Here is a 20,649-nt window from a genome sequence, read left to right as displayed (position 1 = left end):
GGCTCTGTGTGTTAGAGGTGCAGGTGGCACATGTGTGGGGTGTGTGCGCAGCTGTAAGTATACTCTCTTAGACCTCAGTTGACTAGAACCCACCTCATAAGAGCCCTCCATTAACTGGCTTTTATTCCCACCTCTGCTCCCTATTGTAAGATAAACTTTTAATCCCTACAATATTTTTTCTTCAGGGTATCCACCTATGTATGTAAGAGTCTAAAAGTTGGAAAGAATAGTGGTTACATCCAGGCAGGGGTTTGAGATAAGGATGGGACTGTGTATGGTGGTTAAAAGGGGACATTAGCTATATCTGCAATGCTTTATTTCTTTAATAAAACAAAGCTACTGAAAGCAAATTGGAAAAAAGTTAACATTATTAACTTTGGATGCTGAGATCATGGGAGTTTGTAATAGTACTCTTTTTATTTCTGTGTAACTTTGAAATTAAGAGAAAAAATGAAGATTGCCACGGAGAGATTTTCCAATTTAGCACATATGCAGCTGGTTTTCTTGACCAAAGACCTCAGCCACCATCATATAATCTGTTTTCTTGGTGCTGGGTTAGAACTTGTCTAGTTTAATGTCTTCATTTCTTTTGGGAGTAGAAACTGACTTCCCAAAGTCACGTATCTCCTTGAGGAGGCAGAGGTGGAATGTAAACCCAGGGTTTCAGATCCCCAGCTAGCTCTATGCTCTTTTCACACCGCCAGGCTCTATTCTTATACTGTCTTGACATCAAGATCTAGGGTGATGACCCTAAGGACCTGACAAATCCTTAGTCAATCCAGAAAATTTTATTCTCATCACGATTCTCTACTTAGGCAAAAAAATGGATTCGGACTTTTCAGAAAAAGATCTTCAACAATCCAAAGGTTAAACTTCAGCTAATGCAAAAATGAATTAACCAAAGCAGTTCACTCTAATAGTACTTAATTAAGCGAAGTCTCATGAGATGAGGATATATCAACCTATATTTAGTAAGACCTACTAAATGTCTGGTCTGGGAGGTGTTTGAGGAGAGATGAAAAGAAAAAAAGAAAAAAACAAACCAAAAAAAAAAAAAAAAACATGAGAAGTCTCTGACCTTGACTAATGTGCTAGTTAATATGGTTGGAAAACCAAGCTGCCATTTCTAACTTGACACCTAGGTAAATTAAGCTCAGGACTTGACTAAGATTTGGTTTGGGAGAGGCATGGAAAGTGGGAGAAGTGGTATGAGGGTGGAGACAGGAAAGAGTTGAATGGGCAAGGGCCCACAACATAACTGCTTCCTAACAAGGAGGGCTAGGGTAGCTCTGTGAGGGAGGAGGCCCGCTTCAAGAACATTTCTCTTGGAAAGTGATAGGCAGCCATTTTGATAGGGTGAGGCCTGATTAAAAAGGGCTTGGGTGATAGACTTGGTGATTTTGATCGACTTACCATAGAATCATGAGTTCTGGAGCAGGGATATGGCAGTGAGTTTATTTTGTGATTCCTGTTTGTTGTGATGCTAGCTAATGGGAAAGTAGCAATCATTTGTTATTGTGAACACATTTTGTACCTTGGAGCCTGGCTCCTAGAATTCCTATCAGAGTTTGGATGCATCCCTGCTCTGGTGGGAAGAAGTAGGAGGAATCTTAAGGTCGACAAATGCAAACAACTTCTGATTATTAGTGAATTTTGGGGGGGAAAATCCCCACACAATTTGATCCCATAAAGATTTAATGAGTGCCTACTATGTACAATGCACTGGGCCTTGTCCTAGAGATACAAAGGAAATGAGGCACCCATCTAACTGGGAAGGAGATCTGTAGACAAACATATGGTCAGAGCACTGCAGGGGAAAGAATTCACACAGGGCAGTGAAGTGCAGTTTTTTGGACGATGTGGCATTTGAAGCTGTCTTGGAAGATAAGTAGAATCTCAATCGACAGGCACAGAGGCAAAGTGGAAGGAACCAGAGAACAATGGCAGAGAAGTGAATGACATGTCGGGGAGTGGTGAGTATTTACTGAAGGGTATGGTGTGTGAAGAGCTGTGGCTGGGGACAGGAAAGACAGGCAGTCGCTGGTGTGACAGGGGAGCTAGGCTTAGGGTTTTGTGTACCAGGAGCCACTGCAGGTTTTGAGTGGTAAAGGGACATGGTCTTGTACATCAGAAACATCACCTTGGTAGCAGTTTAAAGAACAGACTGGAATGGAAAACAAGATTCAGGGATGGCTTCCAAAATTTTTGGCTTGGATGACTGAACATGAGAGACAGAGAAGATTTGGCATTGGAGATAAGCTCACTGGCAAGCATCCTGGATTTGAGAGAGTAGCAGAAAGTCGGCTAGAGGGGTTGGTGGGCAGTGCTGATATCCTGTCTCCCACAGACACATTTGCAGCTGCAGCCTTCAAATTAACATCAGTGCATTTGAGAAGAGCTTCAGGCTAGTGGGTAATACCCAAGGAGGCTTATCAGGCCTGAGGTAATCAGGAGTTGAAGAGTTGGTTGTAATACCTCACGTGGCCACACCTCCAGAACATAATTGAGGCTCTCATTTGTCGGATAAAGATTTAAGGAATGATCTTGACAAAGCATAGTACAGATTCTGTAATGAAAGGGTAAGGAAGATGGTTGCCAGCCCATTATTAAGTGTGATAACTGGGTTGAAATGAGATGAAGGACTTCATTTAGGCAGAACTTTCCCATTGACGAATAGTGGGGGGTAAAAGAATGAAAGGAAAGCGTATAATCCAATCCATAAAAAATGTAAAAATGCTTTTTAAAATCTGAAGCAATAATCATTCATTGTATTTATAGAGCTGGAGTGGGGGATATTTTCTCTATTGATAGATACGGATGTGCGGATGAAATTTTAAAAATCAAGAAAATTTTCCCACTGTCAGAACTTCATTTTAAAAATGACAAAACAACTCTGTCCATATTTCCAGGCTGGGGGCATGAAGGCATATGTCCAGCAGCTGGGTCACAGGCCACTCACTTCTTAGGGAGTTTGACTTTTTGTGCTCGGAGGCTGCCCACTAGAGGCAGACGGCGTACACTGTGATGCATATAAATAAAAAGAATTTTGTCTTTAGGCATGTGTTTGAAGGAGAGCTGAGAGAGAAACAGAGGGTGTACAACTCCCACATTAAAATATTAGAAATAAGGAGAGTAATGTATTCAATAGGCATAATACATAATAAGTACAAATATTAAACATAGAACTCTATTTCTAGGCTGTAATGTTAGGAATTGGGTGATCATCCTTAGATATGTAATTTTAAATGAGTCAATATGGGTCAGATAAAATTTATCCAAGTTTTAGGACTGATCTTCAGAGGTTAAATCAAGTACACAATTATTAATAATTCATTACTCTGTAAAAACTGTATAATTCAGAGGTAAATAATTGGCATACATTATTTGATGGTTATTATTCCCACAGTGGTTATTATTTAGGGACAGACTATTACTCAGCTGGAAAGGTCCGCTCTACTGAACAGGCATGTGCTATTTGGAATACATATGACAATTTGGATTAGCACCAAGCAAATTTTAATATTTTAATGTCTCATGGACTGGGATGAGGAGTATAGGAGGCAGTATATAGAACACACAGTGGTTAAGAACGTAGGTTCTGGAGTTTAACTCACCTGCAGTGGGGTCCAAATTCTGCCATCACAACCTGAGTGATCTTGAGCAAGTCACTTAAAGTCTCTGAGCTTTTCTTTTCTCCTCAGTAAAATTAGAAGAGCAAGAGTCCCTACCTCCCGGAGTTGACATGATAATGAAATGAGAAAACTACATGCAAAGCTCCTGTCACAGTACCTACCTGTTTTGTACTGAGGGCTCAATGAATACCAGTAGCTGCTGTTGCACCTTTCTAAGCTGGGTCATTTACCTGGCATATGTAACCTGGTCATCCAATTTGAGCAAGATCTTAGCTACATGCTCAACTTTTGGCTCCCTCTATTACCCACCCCCAAGGGCGCATTCCCAGAGGTTGCTGTGATCCCTCCTCACAACCAGTGATTGGCAGATAGCAAATCCTTATTTTTAGAAATTAGGTGGGGAAAATCTACCGTGCTAAACAAAAACTTGGGCAGCCCGCCCTCTAGTGGTATTTTGATGAATTGCCCCCAACAATTGCCCCGTTGATTCACAAACAGGAGAGCTGGCCATAAAAATGAATGGGATATGCGGCTGCTTCCCACTAGCTATCTACCTTACGTTTGTCAGTGTATATATGTCCATGCCTCTCTCTCGCTTTGTCACAGCTTACCCTTCCCGCTCCCCATATCCTCAAGTCCATTCTCTAGGAGGTCTGTGTGCAGCCGCATAGCACAAGGAGATCAGCTCGGTGCTTTGTGACCGCCTGGAAGGGTGGGATAGGGAGGGTGGGAGGGAGGGAGACGCAAGAGGCAAGAGATATGGGAACATATGTATATGTATAACTGATTCACTTTGTTATAAAGCAGAAACCAACACACCATTGTAAAGCAATTATACTCCAATAAAGATGTAAAAAAAAAAAACTCATAGGACAGTACAGCTAAGGAGGATGGATTTCATTGTATGTAAAATATATCTCAGTAAACCTGATTTTTTAAAAAGCAAAAAAAAAAAAAGAATGGATATATACAGCTGACATAGTTACCAGAAAACACCTGGTTTAACAAATCAATTTATTAATCAAGAACATATAATAAACTAATATTGGATGTACATCTCAGGCAAAGGACTTAAGTTGTAGTGAACATTATCAAGATATCTGGAGATTGCATATTTTCATATGCTAATTAGCCATTTTACCTAAAGAGATTCCCAGTTTGGGGCATCCAAAATTGGCAATCCTATGCATACCTATATATCCTATCCCCCAATAAAAACTGTAATGTACATAGCCATTAGAGCTTGTAATTTTACTGCATGCAATATTCTTTTTTTTCTAAAATAATATAATTGTTGTTGTTGATAATAACATCTTATCCTCTTCTAGGGATTAAAAACTTTTCTCAGGACTTTGTTTTCACAGCAGGTAGGTGTGACAGGATTTGCTTTTCCAGATGCATTGAGGAGGAAGCCGAGGCTTGTCTATAAGCAGGCTAAATAGGTTTGCTTTGGTCACCCAGGGCACTTTCCAGGATACTGCATTAGTTTTACCCCTAGGACTCTCCTCTTGGTAAAATAAATTGCGTGGACATTGGCATGTCCCTTTATATGTTTCATATGCTCCTTTTTTTTTTTGAATCTTCATGTCAAACTCCTTAAGCATACACTTGTTTTGCAGTTTGAAATGAAAATGATTAAAATAGAGACCTATGTTTTAAAGAAGTGGCTTTCTTTGCTGCATTGTAATTGTTTTGTATAGCTCAGATATCAAAGCATTTCTACCAACAAGACCAAACTAAGAGTAATGATTTTAAGCCTTACAGAAACCTAAATCAAGGGAACAGAGATGAGCATCTAGAGAAACACAATTGTTCTTTAAATACTTGAATTGCTGTTCATAACAAGACTCAAGAGTGAACAGGGAATGGATAATTTAGAAATAGGTATTTTTTAATGGAATGATGGGAATATTTATAGCCATACTGAGAAATTGTGAAGCAGAGGACAGGCATGCATTCAGTGATGCTTTTGATGGGTTTGTTCTGTAGCAAATTTCAATCCAACTGCAGAACGTTGCTGTTTTTTGGGGGGAAAACCATTTTCCTTCTTACAGTGCCTCTATTTACACTTGTGGCTGGTTAGTGAAACGTAGTTATCAAACCACCTGTGGGAGAAGCCAATCTGTCCAGAAACCACTTTTCTTAGGAGTCTTTCAGGGGCAAACCTACACAGGTGTGACTGGAGTTGTGAACAGAATAGGGCTGGATCCCTCTGTGAATGAGAGGCCTTGCTGATAAGGTCAAGCTTGCAGGTAGGCTCCCTCTGTGGGCTACTCAGTTCCACTATGTCCCCAACCTGGCCATAGCGTGCTCCCTTGTCAGCTGCATCACAGATCTATTCATTCACCTATTTGCCAAATATATGTGGAGTGTCAAAGTGCATAGGGCTCTGAACATGTGGCATGTATTACAAACTCCTTCTCATGACAGAAATGTGAGTTTTACTGGTGACTCCTGATGGCACCATCTTTGATCCCTGGAATGGCCCTTGGCAAATTGAGTTTTATGTGAGCCTCCTCCTCTTCCTGCCTTTTTGTGACCCTCTCATGCTTTCTCTCTTTTTTTTTAGCATCTTTATTGGAGTATAATTTCTTTACAATGGTGTGTTAGTTTCTGCTTTATAACAAAGTGAATCAGTTATATACATATGTTCCCATATCTCTTTCCCTTTGCTTTCTCTTAACCTTCCCTCTTAACCTCAAGGTTTCAATCCCATCATGTTCCCTTGCCACCTGAGTTTCCAGGCCTCTTACCTCAGTAGGCCCTTTTTAGTTGTTTCATCAGTCCCAAGTCTAAAGATAAATGCACCACATTGTAGTATTTCATCCCATCTTGCCTCTCTCTCTGTTGGTTTTCCTAGGAATAGCAATCCATTAAAAACAAATCATACCACCTTGCTGGAATCTAGTAGTGGTCCTATACTCTCTAGATATAAGGCTACAAGGCCTTTACTCATGGGAATGGATTTCCCATGAGTAAAGTTCAGCATGGGAAAATATTCGGTGTCAGATGGGCCTTCATGGATCATACACTTTGTCTACTTTTTTTGGGAAAATCGCCTGAGGTCTCTTGAGATATGTTATATTGTAACCTGTATTGTGAGTACAGTCGCCCCCAACCCTGCCCATATTCGCAGGTTCTACATCCTTGGATTCAACCAACCGTGGATGGAAAATATTTTTTAAATTTGCAGAAAGTTCCACAAAGAAAAACTTGAATTTCCTGCACACTGGCAACTTTTACATTGCATTTACAACTACATCACATTTACATTGTATTAGCTATTATAAGTAATCTAGAGATGATTTAAAGTATATCAGAAGGTATATGTAGGTTATATGCTACTACTAAGTCATTTTATATAAGGGACTTGAGCATTCACAGGTGTTAATATCCATGGGGCTCCTGAAACCAGTCCCCTGCAGATACTGAGGTATGACTATACTAAGAGAAAAGAATAAAGGAATAACGTTTGGAAATTGTTGTCCTTATTATTGAATATCTATTCTCTGTCGATTGACTACTTTATAACTAAAGACTCCCTCTCTGCTACCTAAAGCAAGGGAACAGAAGAAAAGGAACCGTAAATTTATTAAGTCAAATACATTTTGCTCAGCTAGTACTTAGAAGGAAATGAATTCTCAGTGTACTCGCAAGTTCCGTATGACAAAGCTAGTTGTAATGGCAGTTTAATGTCTTCAACTGCCTTTGAACATGATGGTTGTGTCCCAGGAGCAGATTTTTGATTATTTTCTATACCAGCCATGTCCTGTCACTAATGGGACAAACCAGCCTGTTAAACATTGTACAGGTGTAGATTATGCAACAGATTGTTTAGAGGAAGTAACTAAGGGGATTTAGTGCGCAAATGAAAAAAAATTCCAGATTTCTTTTTCTAACAAGTAGGTAGTTATAGAGGTTTGAAACTACTTCACCAAGACAAATTTGTTAATTCAGAAACACTTGCTGTGCATCTTAGGGTTAGGAGAAAACAAAAACTGGAATATTAAGGAGTTTAAAAAAAATTTATCCCCATATTTTCTATTAACAAACTTTTAAAATAAAGCTATGAGAAAAAATATATTCTCAAAAAAAAACCGTTTCCTCTCACTTGTGTTAATGCATGGGAACAGTATCACAAATAATCCTTAAAAAGGAATAATATAAAATTAATTTAAAGATGATAAAACAATAAATATTAAAATTGCATTTAATACAGAGATGTATCATCAGTAATTTACCATGACCCAGAAAGTTTAACGAATGCAGATTTCCCCCTCTCTGTTCTTGACAGTTGTGAGAATGACAAATGACAGGTAAACAACTGATACTTGGGAGTGAATAAAAAAGCCCCCCAAGAGATAGCCAGATATCAGTACGTACTTAGTCCAATTCAGATGTACCTTCTTGACTTCAGCAGTGCACAATGGTCATCAAAATTCATAGTGATGAATCTGGTGCCCTGTGAGTACTCAAAGTTCAAATGCCCTTCATTATAAATTTAGGATGAGTTATTTATTTGGTTATTGATTTATTTCTAATGAATACTTCACATACTATAAGAGGATTTGAGGCAACTTATAATAAAAGCTCCTATGCAGCAAGGCAGTGAAAAATGAAGTCACAAAGAGACATCAGAAACTACAGAGTTCAAAAACTTTCTTGGGCCATAGACCCCTTTGAAGGTCTGATAAAGAGCTGTGGAACATCTCTTCAGAAAAGTATAGCTATGCAAATAGGCACAACCTTGAAGTCTATCCAGGCACTCTGCCCCTGGGTGTCCTTGAACCCCAGGTCAAGAACCCCTTATGTAGAGAAAGCAAAATCCTGAGGTAAGATAGTTATTTCACTTGAGCATTGCATTTAGCTCTGAGCTTCCTGTCAACTGAGGTTAAAAGATAAACACACTGGGTTGCAGAGTTCTCAACATCTAAAAAAGGAAGCAGATCAGTTCACAGAATGATAAGTGAAACATATAATTTTAAAATGACAGTGTTTATACAGTTTATGAAGGGATTATTTTATAAAGGGTAATCAAGTAATATAATGTAGCACAATTTGATGAAATTCTTTGAAAATCAGCAATTGGAGGTAGAATAACTATGCTAATTGTATTGATTAGCATATAAAATTAGCATATAAAATTAGCCACAGTGTCTCATTTCCAACCCTTCTGGAAAAGAGAATTTATTGCCTATGTCCTTCTTTAATGGTAGATTTACCCACCTAATATTATTTGATTAAACTTGACATTAATATAATATATTCCCATGAGCGCACACCAGCTGAGCAGCAAGGGAGATCTAAGGGTATAAAAAGAAACTGAAGTGTGATTAAATATCTGCTCTTAGTAGGTCATACCATGGAAAACTGGCATGTAGATAATGGCAAATAATCATTTTAGGTATCCACTGCTTCCAACCCAGGCATCTACTTTCTCAAAGGCAAATAAATAAAACAATGGTTCCTGTTACAATTACAGGCAGAGGCAGTATAGGATAGTGGTTAAGAACAGAGTCTTGGGAATCAGAGACTGGTTTTCCACCACTTATTAGCTCTGTGTCCATAGGCAAAGTTGCTGAACTTTTCTGAGTCTCAGTTTTCTCATCTATAACATAAGAATAATAGAAGGGTCAATCTCAGGACTGCTCCTAGGCTCTATATGGGTCCTAAGGAAATCTTTGTTTTGTGGGGCTCCTGTCTATATAAACAATTTGAGTCGCCAAAAATCAACATGTCAGTGTCATTGTAGCCATCCAATCTCACAAAATTCTATTAAGTGGATGCCTCGTGACTGGCAGGAGTGATCCACTGGAATTGATATCTATCTGTGGGGCCCCAGGAAAACCCCATAGGCGTGAGTGCTGGAGCTCCTTGGAAGATCTAGTCAACCCAAAGTTTACTGCAGAGGGCTGGAAATACCCCAAAGGCACAGGGCTAGGGCAGGAATCCTGCTTGCCCAGGTCTAAGGAGGATACTGATCTATCTCATAGGATCACTGGGAAGATTGAATGAGGTAATCTATGTAAAGCATGTGACTCAGTGTCTAGCTCATAGCAAGTCCTCAGTACGTGTTGGCAATAATTGTTGCTCTTCTCATTATTGTCAACAGTGCTCACTGCATCTCATGCCCAATCTGGTTTTCTTTCAGTGGATGGCTGCATTGACTGGTCAGTGGATCTCAAGACATATATGGCTTTGGCAGGTGAACCAGTCCGAGTGAAATGTGCCCTTTTCTACAGTTACATTCGTACCAACTATAGCATGGCCCAGAGCACTGGGCTCAGGCTGATGTGGTACAAAAACAAAGGTGATTTGGAAGAGCCCATCATCTTTTCAGAGGTCAGGATGAGCAAAGAGGAAGATTCAATATGGTTTCACTCAGCTGAGGCACAAGACAGTGGATTCTACACTTGTGTTTTAAGGTAAGTGCTGTGTGAAAACTGCTCAATGTCACGGGTGGTAGTCTTGCTTTGGGACTGGAGTGTGTATGGGTGTGCCTCATGTTATACAGTGGATATATTCTTGAAAGGCTGCAGTGCATGTGGAGCTTCAATAAATTCAATTCTAATTATTTATTGGAACAATATAGCAAGTTCTTATCACATTTTGATAAAATAAGATTCCCATTTACTATGTATTCTCATTTAATTCAGAAAATTTTGTGATTCATTTATTTCCCAACTCCACCCCTGCTCCAGGGTCTTATATAGATGGTCCCTGACTTAATTATGGTTGGACTTAGAATTTTGCAACTTTACGATGGTGCAAAAGTGACACACATTCAGTAGAAACCTCACTTTGGATTTTGAACTTTTTCCAGGCTAGCAGTATGCGGTATGATATTATCTCATAATGCTGGGCAGTGGCAGGCAGTAAGCTGCAGCTCCCAGTCAGCCAAGTGATCATGAGGTAAACAACTGATACACTTAAAATCACTCTGTCCCCATACAACCATTCCATTTTTCACTTTTAGTACAGTATTCAATCAATTACATGAAATATGCATACTTTATTATAAAATAGACTTTGAATTAGATAATTTTGCCCAACTGCAGGCTAATGTAAGTGTTCTGACCACATTTAAGGTAGGCTAGGCTAAGCTATGATGTTCGGTAGGTTAGGTGTATTAAATGCATTTTTGACTTAAGATATTTTCAGTTTACTATGGGTTTATCGGGACATAACTCCAATTGTTAGTACAGGAAGATCTGTATTAATAATTGTTTTTGCATATCTGGCTATGAAAATGACCTAAAGTATCATTTAGGTCAGGGTCTTTCCTTTCTTATTGATGGAAAATAGCTTCAAATGCTTCTGGTGAAATTCTTCATGGGATTTACAATGTGAATTTGAGTCTACTGTATCTAAATATTCAACATGGGACCCTATAAGCACATGGTCATCCTGTGTTCCTATATACTATTCTGAGAAGATACCACAGACACAGTTCCTACTTGCAAGAAGTTTACAGTGAAAAGCAGTCTGTTTTATCCCCAGTGATTCCACAGTATGTCCTTCCTCCCCCCTCCATCCCAGTGTCAGGATCTAGGATCTCAAATCTCAGATAGAGACTGCATTAGGTGTTGAAGTAAGTAGCTGAGGTGACCTTTAAACCACTCTTCAATACTGCCATTTTAGAAGTGTCTGATCTTGCTCACCAGGGACCTGCGCTCTACTGTTTGATTTTACCTTCTTGGAAATGCAGACCCTTCCATTTTTGTTTCCTGTGGACTTTGTCTGATGCCAAAGCTATGTCACCTCTTCATCAAAAGCACTTGGAAGCCCCTGGTGTGGCCTCATTGTTCAAAGGGCAGGAGAGCAAGGTGGTATATAAATAGAGAACCTTCTTGATGCTCTAAGAATCACTTTTGTATGTATATTGGGAGGAAGTATTGGGGGAGCAAGTTTAGTCTCTTTGCGGTGGGCAAAAGCCCCAGGATATTGGCAAAAATAGCAATCATTCTGATCACACCCTTAGCAATAATCAGTATTTTCACCTCCTTGGACAGCTCTTGGCAGAAATGAGAAGTGGGTGTAATTCGGTTCCACTGTCTGACACTCTGTTCTTTACAGTGCTGCTACTCTCTCCCTGCTTACACCCTCTTCCTTCCCACCCTCATTAAATCCTGCCAATCTAAAATAGATCTCTTTTCCTCCCCCTATTCCATTTGCTCTGTTTGTTTTGCTTTCACAAATTTAAAATTTTATTTGTAGAGCATCAGCCTACTATATACAGGTGCTATACTTATAATGAATTATTGAATTAATTACTGCTTACTTCCCCTGCCCTGCTTATTTCCCCAGTCTGACTATCTCTCCTTTCTTCCTTCCTCTCCTCTCACCCATTCCCCTACCCTGAGAAATGCTAACAATATAGTGTGTATCCTTGCATACCTTCCCCTTATTCTTTTAATTATACAAGCATATCTACATGGGGATTTCTCCTCACTGTTTTACAAGATAAAAAGAGAGTTACATATTTCCATGCATTTTCTCTCCTTATTAAAAATACATAGTGGAAATATTTACAAGTCAATTGATAGAGAGCTCACTCATCCTTTTAAGTACATAATATTTGGTGTTGTTTAATAGCCTATGATACCACAATTTAGTCAATCATTTCATTATTGATGTGCATATACTTTGTTTCCAGTGCTTTTGTCCCTATAAAAAGTGCTGCAATTAAAACTCCCAATTTGCTTTTAAATACACTTCTAAATTTTAGAACAGTTTTAGATTTACAGAATTATTGCAAAGATAGTACAGAAAGTTCCTGTATGCCCTACACCCATATTCCCCTAGTATTAACATTTTCCATGACTGTGATACACTTGTTACAACTAATATACCAATAGTGATACATCATTATTAACTAAAGTCCACATTTTATTCAGCCTTCCTCAGATTTTCCTTAATGCCCTTTTTCTGTTCCAGGATTCCATCTGGGATACCCCTCCCTTGCATTTGATCTTCGTGTCTCCTTAAGCTCCTTTTGGCCGTGGTGGTTTCTCAGACTCTCCTTGTTTCTGATGACCTTGACAGTTTGAGTAGTACTATTCAGATATTTTGTAGAACGTCCCTCAATTGAGATTTATGTGGGTTTTTTTTCATGTTTATACTGGGGTAATGTGTTTTGGGGAGAAAGAACACAGAGATACAATAGTATTTTCATCACATCATAACAAGGATGTGGAGTATCAGTATGCTTTTCCATTGTTGATATTGATCAGCTGGCTCAAGATAGTATTTGTCTTTCTCCACTATAAAGTTGTTCTTTCTTCACTCCCTTTTCAAATTGCCCTCTTTGGAAGAAAGTAGTTATTCACAGTCCATGCATAAGGAGTGATAGTTATGCTCCACTTCATTAAGACCAAAGTATCTACATAAAATTATTTAGAATTCTTCTGCATGAGATATTTGGTTTTTTCTCCCACTTATTTATTTATTCAATCATTTATTTATATCACGATGGACTCATGGATATTTATATTATACATTGGGTAATAATCCAATGCAATTGTATTTTCTGGGTCAAATTTATCCACCTTTGACCACTGGGAGCTCTTTCAGTTGGTACATCTGTCCCTCTGACATAATCTCCTCATTGTTTTATGTTGTTGTCTGTTTGTTTGTTTAGTATTTTCTTATATTTCAGCACTCTAAGATGTTCCAGGCTTATCTTTTTATTTATTTATTTTTTTTGCGGTAAAGGGGCCTCTCACTGTTGTGGTCTCTCCCGTCCTGTAGCACAGGCTCCGGATGCGCAGGCTCAGCGGCCATGGCTCACGGGCCCAGCCGCTCCGCGGCACGTGGGATCTTCACGGACCGGGGCACGAACCTGTGTCCCCTGCATCGGCAGGCGGACTCTCAACCACTGCGCCACCAGGGAAGCCCCAGGCTTATCTTATATATTCCCTGCCCCCAGTCCTAGAATCAGCCATTTTCCCAAGGACCCTTGATTCCTTTTAATGAAGAATGATATTAGACACCAAGATTTGGGTGCTAGGTGTGCTCTTTGCTACTGGGGAATTGTTGCTTCTAGGTCCGCTCAGCTGACAGCCTATTTTGCTTTTAAACAAAGCCTTGTAATACCTCATACACAAGGGGGATTTCCCAATGCCCCTGAAATCCTTTCCTATAGGTGGCCCCCTCTTTCAAGTATATATTAGATTGACCTTACTTGTATTTTTTGTAGATATCATCTAAGTCAGTAATTCTCACCTCACATCTAGATCAGTAGAAGAGAAAAGAGTGGTATTCCACTGAGCAGAGGCTTAGATGCAAGCATAGGTGGCGACCTCTTTTATTCGTGCAGCAGGTCTTAGGGAACGATTGGGACTGATGGGGTGGGGGAAATTTTGAATATTATCCCTCATGTGTGTCTTGGTAAGGAGAAAAAATATTTGGGAATCACTGTTCTAAAGGATGCAACCGTCTTTTGTCAACTCAGAGATATAGAAATCTCTTTCAGAATGGCAAGAGAGTGACATCTATAGTGAAAAAGGCTCTGAATTTGGCAATGTCTATGTCACCTAAAATCCCAAATTTGATACTATTTTAAGGTAATTATGGAATGATTTTTCTATGCTTTATCGACCTCATTAAAAGTTGCTCTATGGATTTCAGTGTGGTTAAAAATGCAGTTATGAAATATTTAGTAATATGCTCCACCCATTTAAGTCACAGCAAGAAAGGTTTACTGTTTGTGACCTTTCAGTAGCCAGTTACTCATTTTTGTGTTTTTCTTTGGCCAGTCTCAAGAATGATTACTTGAATTTCTCAGCATGTCGGTGGGTTAGTGATAGAGGAATGGTGGAGAAGTGAGTCATATTTTGAGAGCTGTGCCAATCCAAGAATTACTGTCTACTCCCCTTTCCACTCAAATCTTTTCAGTGGAGGCACTTAGTAGAATAACAATGATGAGAGTAATCTTATCTGACAAAATCCCCCATATCACTTTCTCAACAACTTGGAACAAGGGGTGACTTAAGCTGTGGATGAAGATAGGTGTATTCCTATAATCCTGAATTGAATTCACAGATTTTGAAAAGAGTGATTAAATATAATTGAATATCTGCAGAAACCTGTGTGTTTGGGGATGACGATGGCCAAGTGCAGAGAATCAGTCATAAGTTCAAAACTATCATGACTATTTACCTCTCCAGTGAAGTAAATGGAATAAGGAACCCTCTTCTTAAACAGGAAGATAACCCAACTATTTTTGGTCTTTAGTAATCATTGAAATAAATGAGGTTCTCAAAATCTGACTGCCTTACAAACTCCTTCTAAAGGGTTCTTTAATGCATTTACACAGTTCTGAGGCATGACATTTGCTTTGCTATTCATCACATTTGAGTGATTATTACTCTAGCAAAACAACATTACCAGAAGAATTGAGGGAAGTTGGAGATATTCGAAACAAGAAATGTAGTATGTATCAATAGCTAATTTTTGAATCTGTACAATGAGTACATGAGGATTCATTACATTTTTTATTTTTTAATATATTTGAAATGTTCCATAATTAAAAAGAATAAGAAGTAAATATAAGTATACTGTAATTTTGCCTGATTTTGATGGCTCTTAAATGATCCTGACTTAAAAGTGCCTATGTAGCATATATTAAACAAGTCTTATATTTCAGTCAACAGTCATGGGACTTGCTTTATGCCATATTGCAAGGAAACTTTTTACATGATCAGCACATTTAGCACAGTTGATCATCCCTTCTTTTTGATATGTCCTTTACCTGAGTTCCAGAGAATCACACCCTCCTAGTTTTCCTCTTATTTCATCAGTTATCCTTTCTGAAGTTCCTTTGCTGACCCCTCATATTCCCCCTGACCTCTTAATGTTAGAGGGCCCTTAGGGCTTGGTCCTTAGGTTTTATCATCTCTACCCATGCTCCCTCCCTCCATAACCTGTTTATACAGTCTTATAGTTTTATATACCATCTGTACACTGGTAACTTCAACATGTATACCTTCCAGCTCAGATCTCTCTGCAGTCTTTTTTATCCAACAGACTTTTCAGCAACTCCACTTGTGTCAAAACCAATATGTCCAAAACTGAACTCCGGATCTTCCTCCTATCTTATCATTGGTTCCTAGAAAGTAAACCCTGGGGCAAAAAGCTAATATGTTTTAGGGAGCGTAATCCCAGAAAAACAGGAGTGAAGGAAAAGGAAAGTGAGGCAGGGAGAAGGAAATGTATTGTGACAAACGATCCAGGAGAAGAAATGGGGAACAATTTATTTCTCAGCTCCCATCTCCCATTGTTCAAGGGGTTATTCCACAGGGTCTTAACCACCTTGAATTTTGCAGATTGCATAATCCGTGCCTTCCATACCACTGCTGGCCCAAGCCAAGGTCTCTTATCTCTCTTGTTACAATAAACTCCTAATTCATTTCTCTGCTTTCGCACGTCTCCCTTCAATCTATTCTTTTTTTTTTTTTTTTTTTTGCGGTACGTGGGCCTCTCACTGTTGTGGCCTCTCCCGTTGCGGAGCACAGGCTCCGGACGCGCAGGCTCAGCGGCCATGGCTCACGGGTCCAGCCGCTCCGCAGCATGTGGGATCCTCCCGGACCGGGACACGAACCCGTGTCCCCTGCATTGGCAGGCGGACCCTCAACCACTGCACCACAAGGGAAGCCCCAGAGTGGTCTTTTAAAAACGTAAGTCACCTACGTCTGTGTTCTGTTCTGCTCAAGACCTCCTGATGGCTTCTCATTTCATTTGGAATAAAAGCCAAGTCCTTACTAGGGCCCTGGAGGTGATCTAGTCCCTGGTACCATTCTAATTACTACTTTCCCATTCTTATCTCTTTGGCTTACTCTACTCCAGCCTCTCTGACCTCCTTGCTGTTTCTCAAACATGTCAAGTATACTCCATCCTTAGGGTTTTTTCACTGGCTCTTCCCTCTGTCTAGAATGTTTTCCTCTTCTATACTCACATGACCAACTCCCTCATTTCCTTCAATTGTATAGTTTCTTCTATTCTAATCTTATCAGTGGGCCTTCCTTGACTACCTTATTTGTAATATTAAGGTTCTCTTTCACTCAGTCCGCATCTTCTGTACTGATACTTGCCTTCTTCTATTTTTTCTGTTTCCATAGCAATTATCACCTTTTATTATATATATAATATATATAACTTATGTATTATATTTATTGTTTTTTTTGTCTATTTCCCCATGCTAGAATGTAAGGTTCTTAAGGACAGAGATCTTTGCCTTTTTGTTGTTGTTGTTCACTAATACATCTCAAGGGCCTAGAATAGTGTGTGGCACATAGTAGACACTCAATAAATAAATAATGAATGAATGAGCTATTTTCCAGTTAAAGTCAGGTAGCTGCCTGACAGATATAAATTATTTTTACCGTGTAAGAATTGCCAGAGCTTCTGATTTTTTAAAGAAAAACTTTAAATCTGAATATTTATGTGAAATTTCTCAAATTTAAAAATTTTCAGGGCTCTCCTCCCAAAAATGTCCCTACTCAGATTCAACCAGTGGATTCACAGTTGGCAAACTCTGAACTACTAAATTCTAACTCTAACATTAACCTAGGGAGTGATGGTATATTATAATTGTGTGACCTGTGCCTTGCTTTCCTAACTTGGAAAATGAAGATTAATTTGTTTACTCAGCTTAAGATACATTGAACACTTGTTTTAGGTGTTTGGTATGTAGCATTAAACAAAACAGATTAAAGTTCCTATTCTCCTGGAAATTACCTTCTAGAGTGGGGGAAACATACAAATAACAAATTCACAAGACTACATTGGGTAATGTGTATGATGAGAATAAAAAAAAAGTAGAAGGGTCATGTTGCAGGAGTAACTGGGAGGCCATTTTTGGTTAAGTGGTTTAGAGGGCCTCCCAGAGAAAGGGACTTATCAGCTGAGACATGCATGAAAGGAAGGAACCAGCCTTGTGAAGATCTATAGGAACAGTGTTCCAGTCAGAGTGAACAGCAAGTGCAAAGGTCATGAAACAGGAACAGACTTTTTATATTCAAGGAAGCTAAAGAAGGCCATTCTGGATGGAGTGCAGTGAGCTGGAGGAAAATGGTACTGGATGAGGCTGGAGAGGCAGGCAGAGGCCAGATCCTTTTGCATATTGTGGTCTAGGATAAAAATTGATTTTTATTAGTAATCAGGGGCAAAGGGAGTGTTGTATTTTGTCTGTTTGTTTTAAACTGGGGAGTAACATGATCAGATTTCCACTTTAAAAAGATCACTCTGGCTGCCCTGGTGGGAAGGGACTGTAGAGAGACAAACAAGGAGACAAAGTTTGGACGGAATTGTGTTATTTGAACAGATATGTGATGGTAAGCTTGGATTGGGGTGGTAACTTGGAGATGGGGAGAAGTGAATGCGTTCTAGATATGCACTGAAGGATGAGCACCAGGACATACTGATGCACTGGATGTGAGAAACGGGAGAAATAGTTGAGTAAAGTATGACTCAAGTGTTTCTGACTTAAGCAGTTGAGTGAATCATGGTGCTAGTAACTGAGATAAGAGAAGGCCTGGAGAGGAGCAAGGATAACAGTGTCTACCTCAGGGAATGCTGACAAGCACTTAGCACCAATGCTGACACAGAGTAAGCACTCAACACATTATCTCTTATTTCTACTTTTACTACCACTACCATTGTTACTACTATCTATGATTTTTAGCCCTTATTATATGGCAAACACTGTGATAATCCTCAGTAACCCTATGAGGTAGGTCATATTATTGAAGGTGATAAAACTGATATTCATAGAGGTTAAAGAACTTGTCCCGTGATACACGGCTTGTAAATAATGGAGCTAAGACTTGAACCCAGGTCTACCTAGCTCATGCACATAATCAGTTTTCTCCACCGTCTTTATGTTTATTACCTATGTTTACTATTCTTTGTAGGTACCTGTATCTGTATATCACAACAAATGAGATATGGTTAATTCCTGTTTGTAGAAAGTTCTGTGATTCCGTCTGTTTTCAGGTTACATGGTGTACAGTATTGTCTGGAGATGAGGATGGAATCTACTGATTAAAGGTGGACAACAGAAGACAGTGAAATAGAGATCCTAAATTCACGAAAAGTGAGGATCAAGTTAAAGCAGAAATGTCCAGAGTTAAAAAACCAGACTACTTGTCTTACAAAGTGTGAAACCCTTTGCAATCATTTATCAGTTTCCAAACATTATACAGAAGTGCTTAAAAGTTGTTTGCTACCAAAGAAAAGGGATGGAGGAAACTTGTTGGACGTATGTCCTTAATTGGCTTTCTTTTGTCCATTTACTCTCACTCCCAAACCTGCAAGGTATAAGATTCACGATGAATCAATTAGAGAAGCATATACATCAGTCTGTGACAAAGTACTGGAATGAATATAATCAGGTGTATAAATGCATGGCTATGTTTTTCAAGAACTTATTGCATGTAACTACTTCCCTCCATTTACCCTAAAGGTATTTCATAGAAGTAGAAAATTGAAGTGCATTCCTTCCTGAGTACAGTTTTATATTATTTTGTTTATTTTGAATAAAAGTGATATTTTTCAGATGATATCATTTCAGGTCTCAGGTACCTATTTTTCACTAAACAAATATTTACTGAGCACCTATTCTATAAAAGCTACCAAAAAAGGCAAAATCAAATGACAGGGCTCCTGCCTCCTAACAAATTTAAAGGGGAATTAGGACATATATACAAATTACAAGCAAACAAGTATAACTCAAGTCAAAGAGAGGATCCCATATGGCTCATCAGAGAATTGTATCCTAGGAAACAGTCCAGCAAATAAACATAATTTTAAAAGTTTGAATATTTAGGTATTTAACGTAGTCCTTTGAAAAACATCAAGGGGAAACCAGTCTGTATCCCCCCACCCCGGCAACATTTGAAATCATCTTTTCCCATTACTTTCATGCTCAATATTTATTACATAAGGCAGCTGCCCAGAAACCTCTCTCATCACTCCTCATTCTCATTCCCAACTAAAAAACTCACCCTGGAATGCATCCCCTGCAAGTTTTTCCTCTTTTTGTCCTTTTTCTTCTTCTGTCACTTCTTTTTTTTCCTTGCAAGTAGTTCTTGTTCCCCGTTCTAATATAATTTAATTAAACTAGCATTACTCCTTGCAATTTTTCAGCTCTTTCTTCCCTACACCTATTCTGCACATTAAAAGCCCAGATACTGATCTGGCACACCAAGAATCTCCATAGAAGTTGCCGAATTGGGAGAGACCCCTGCAGCCAAAAAGAGGATTATCTCTGGAGGGCAGGGAGAAGGGGAAAACTGCCAATGCTAACTTCCTGTCTTTTATTCCATCACACATGAGAGGAAGTGAAAAGTGCTATAAGAAAGATGGAGATAAAGTAGTAGCAGAGAGTAAGGAAAAATAGCTTTTGACTTATAGATTCATGGTGTTTGAGATGGTTCTTGATGATCTAAACAGGTGGCAATAGTAGAGGAATTACCAGGCAGATGAAGCAGTGTTCAGAGCAAGGATGCAGTAAAACATGGGTTATGTCCAGAGGAAAACAGGGAGGTCAGTGTGGCTGGAACCTGCATTTATCAAGGCATTTTTTTCTAAATATGAACATAGCAATAACTAACCCTTGCTTTATAGAGGTTTCAGATATATTTTTGGAATGTGAGACTTTAACACATCGACCAATTCTTAGAAAATAAGATAAAGGACAGAACTAATGAGCACCTTAACATGCAGTCAGATAATAATGCATGTTTTTAACAGGTGATGTTTCCATGGAGAAAATGGAATATTTAAAGGGAGTAAATTCCCTTCTATGACTCTACCCTTAATAACAAAGGAGATGCTGCTGACCTCAGCATTATCAGTCAGAACATGCACTCCAACTAGTTTTCTCAGGGATGGGAATGAATTCATATGGAGCCATCCCCACTCTCTTGCCACTCTGAAGAATGATCCACCTTGGCAAGATAGCTGGTTAAGGTTCAGTGGGTACAGTCTCTATGGCTATGAAACGGAGAAAAGCCAA

General features: G+C 39.1%; 1 protein-coding gene across 1 annotated transcript in view; it reads left to right on the top strand.

Moving 5' to 3' along the window:
- Positions 1–20,649, top strand: part of IL1RAPL2 (interleukin 1 receptor accessory protein like 2) — a 541,021-nt gene that overhangs the window by 8,677 nt on the left and 511,695 nt on the right. Inside the window, exon 4 of the mRNA XM_089904905.1 lies at positions 9,784–10,057. Within this exon, the coding sequence (XP_089761031.1) occupies positions 9,784–10,057 (274 nt within the window). The remainder of the gene's footprint in view (positions 1–9,783; positions 10,058–20,649) is intronic.

The sequence above is a fragment of the Delphinapterus leucas genome, chromosome X (assembly GCF_059928025.1).
Source record: "Delphinapterus leucas isolate spDelLeu-1000000601 "Yukka" chromosome X, BTC_Dleu_Yukka2, whole genome shotgun sequence".
In the NCBI taxonomy this organism is placed as follows: Eukaryota; Metazoa; Chordata; class Mammalia; order Artiodactyla; family Monodontidae; genus Delphinapterus; species Delphinapterus leucas.
The sequence above is the reverse complement of the archived record's forward strand: the minus strand, read 5'-3'. Positions and strand labels throughout refer to the sequence as shown.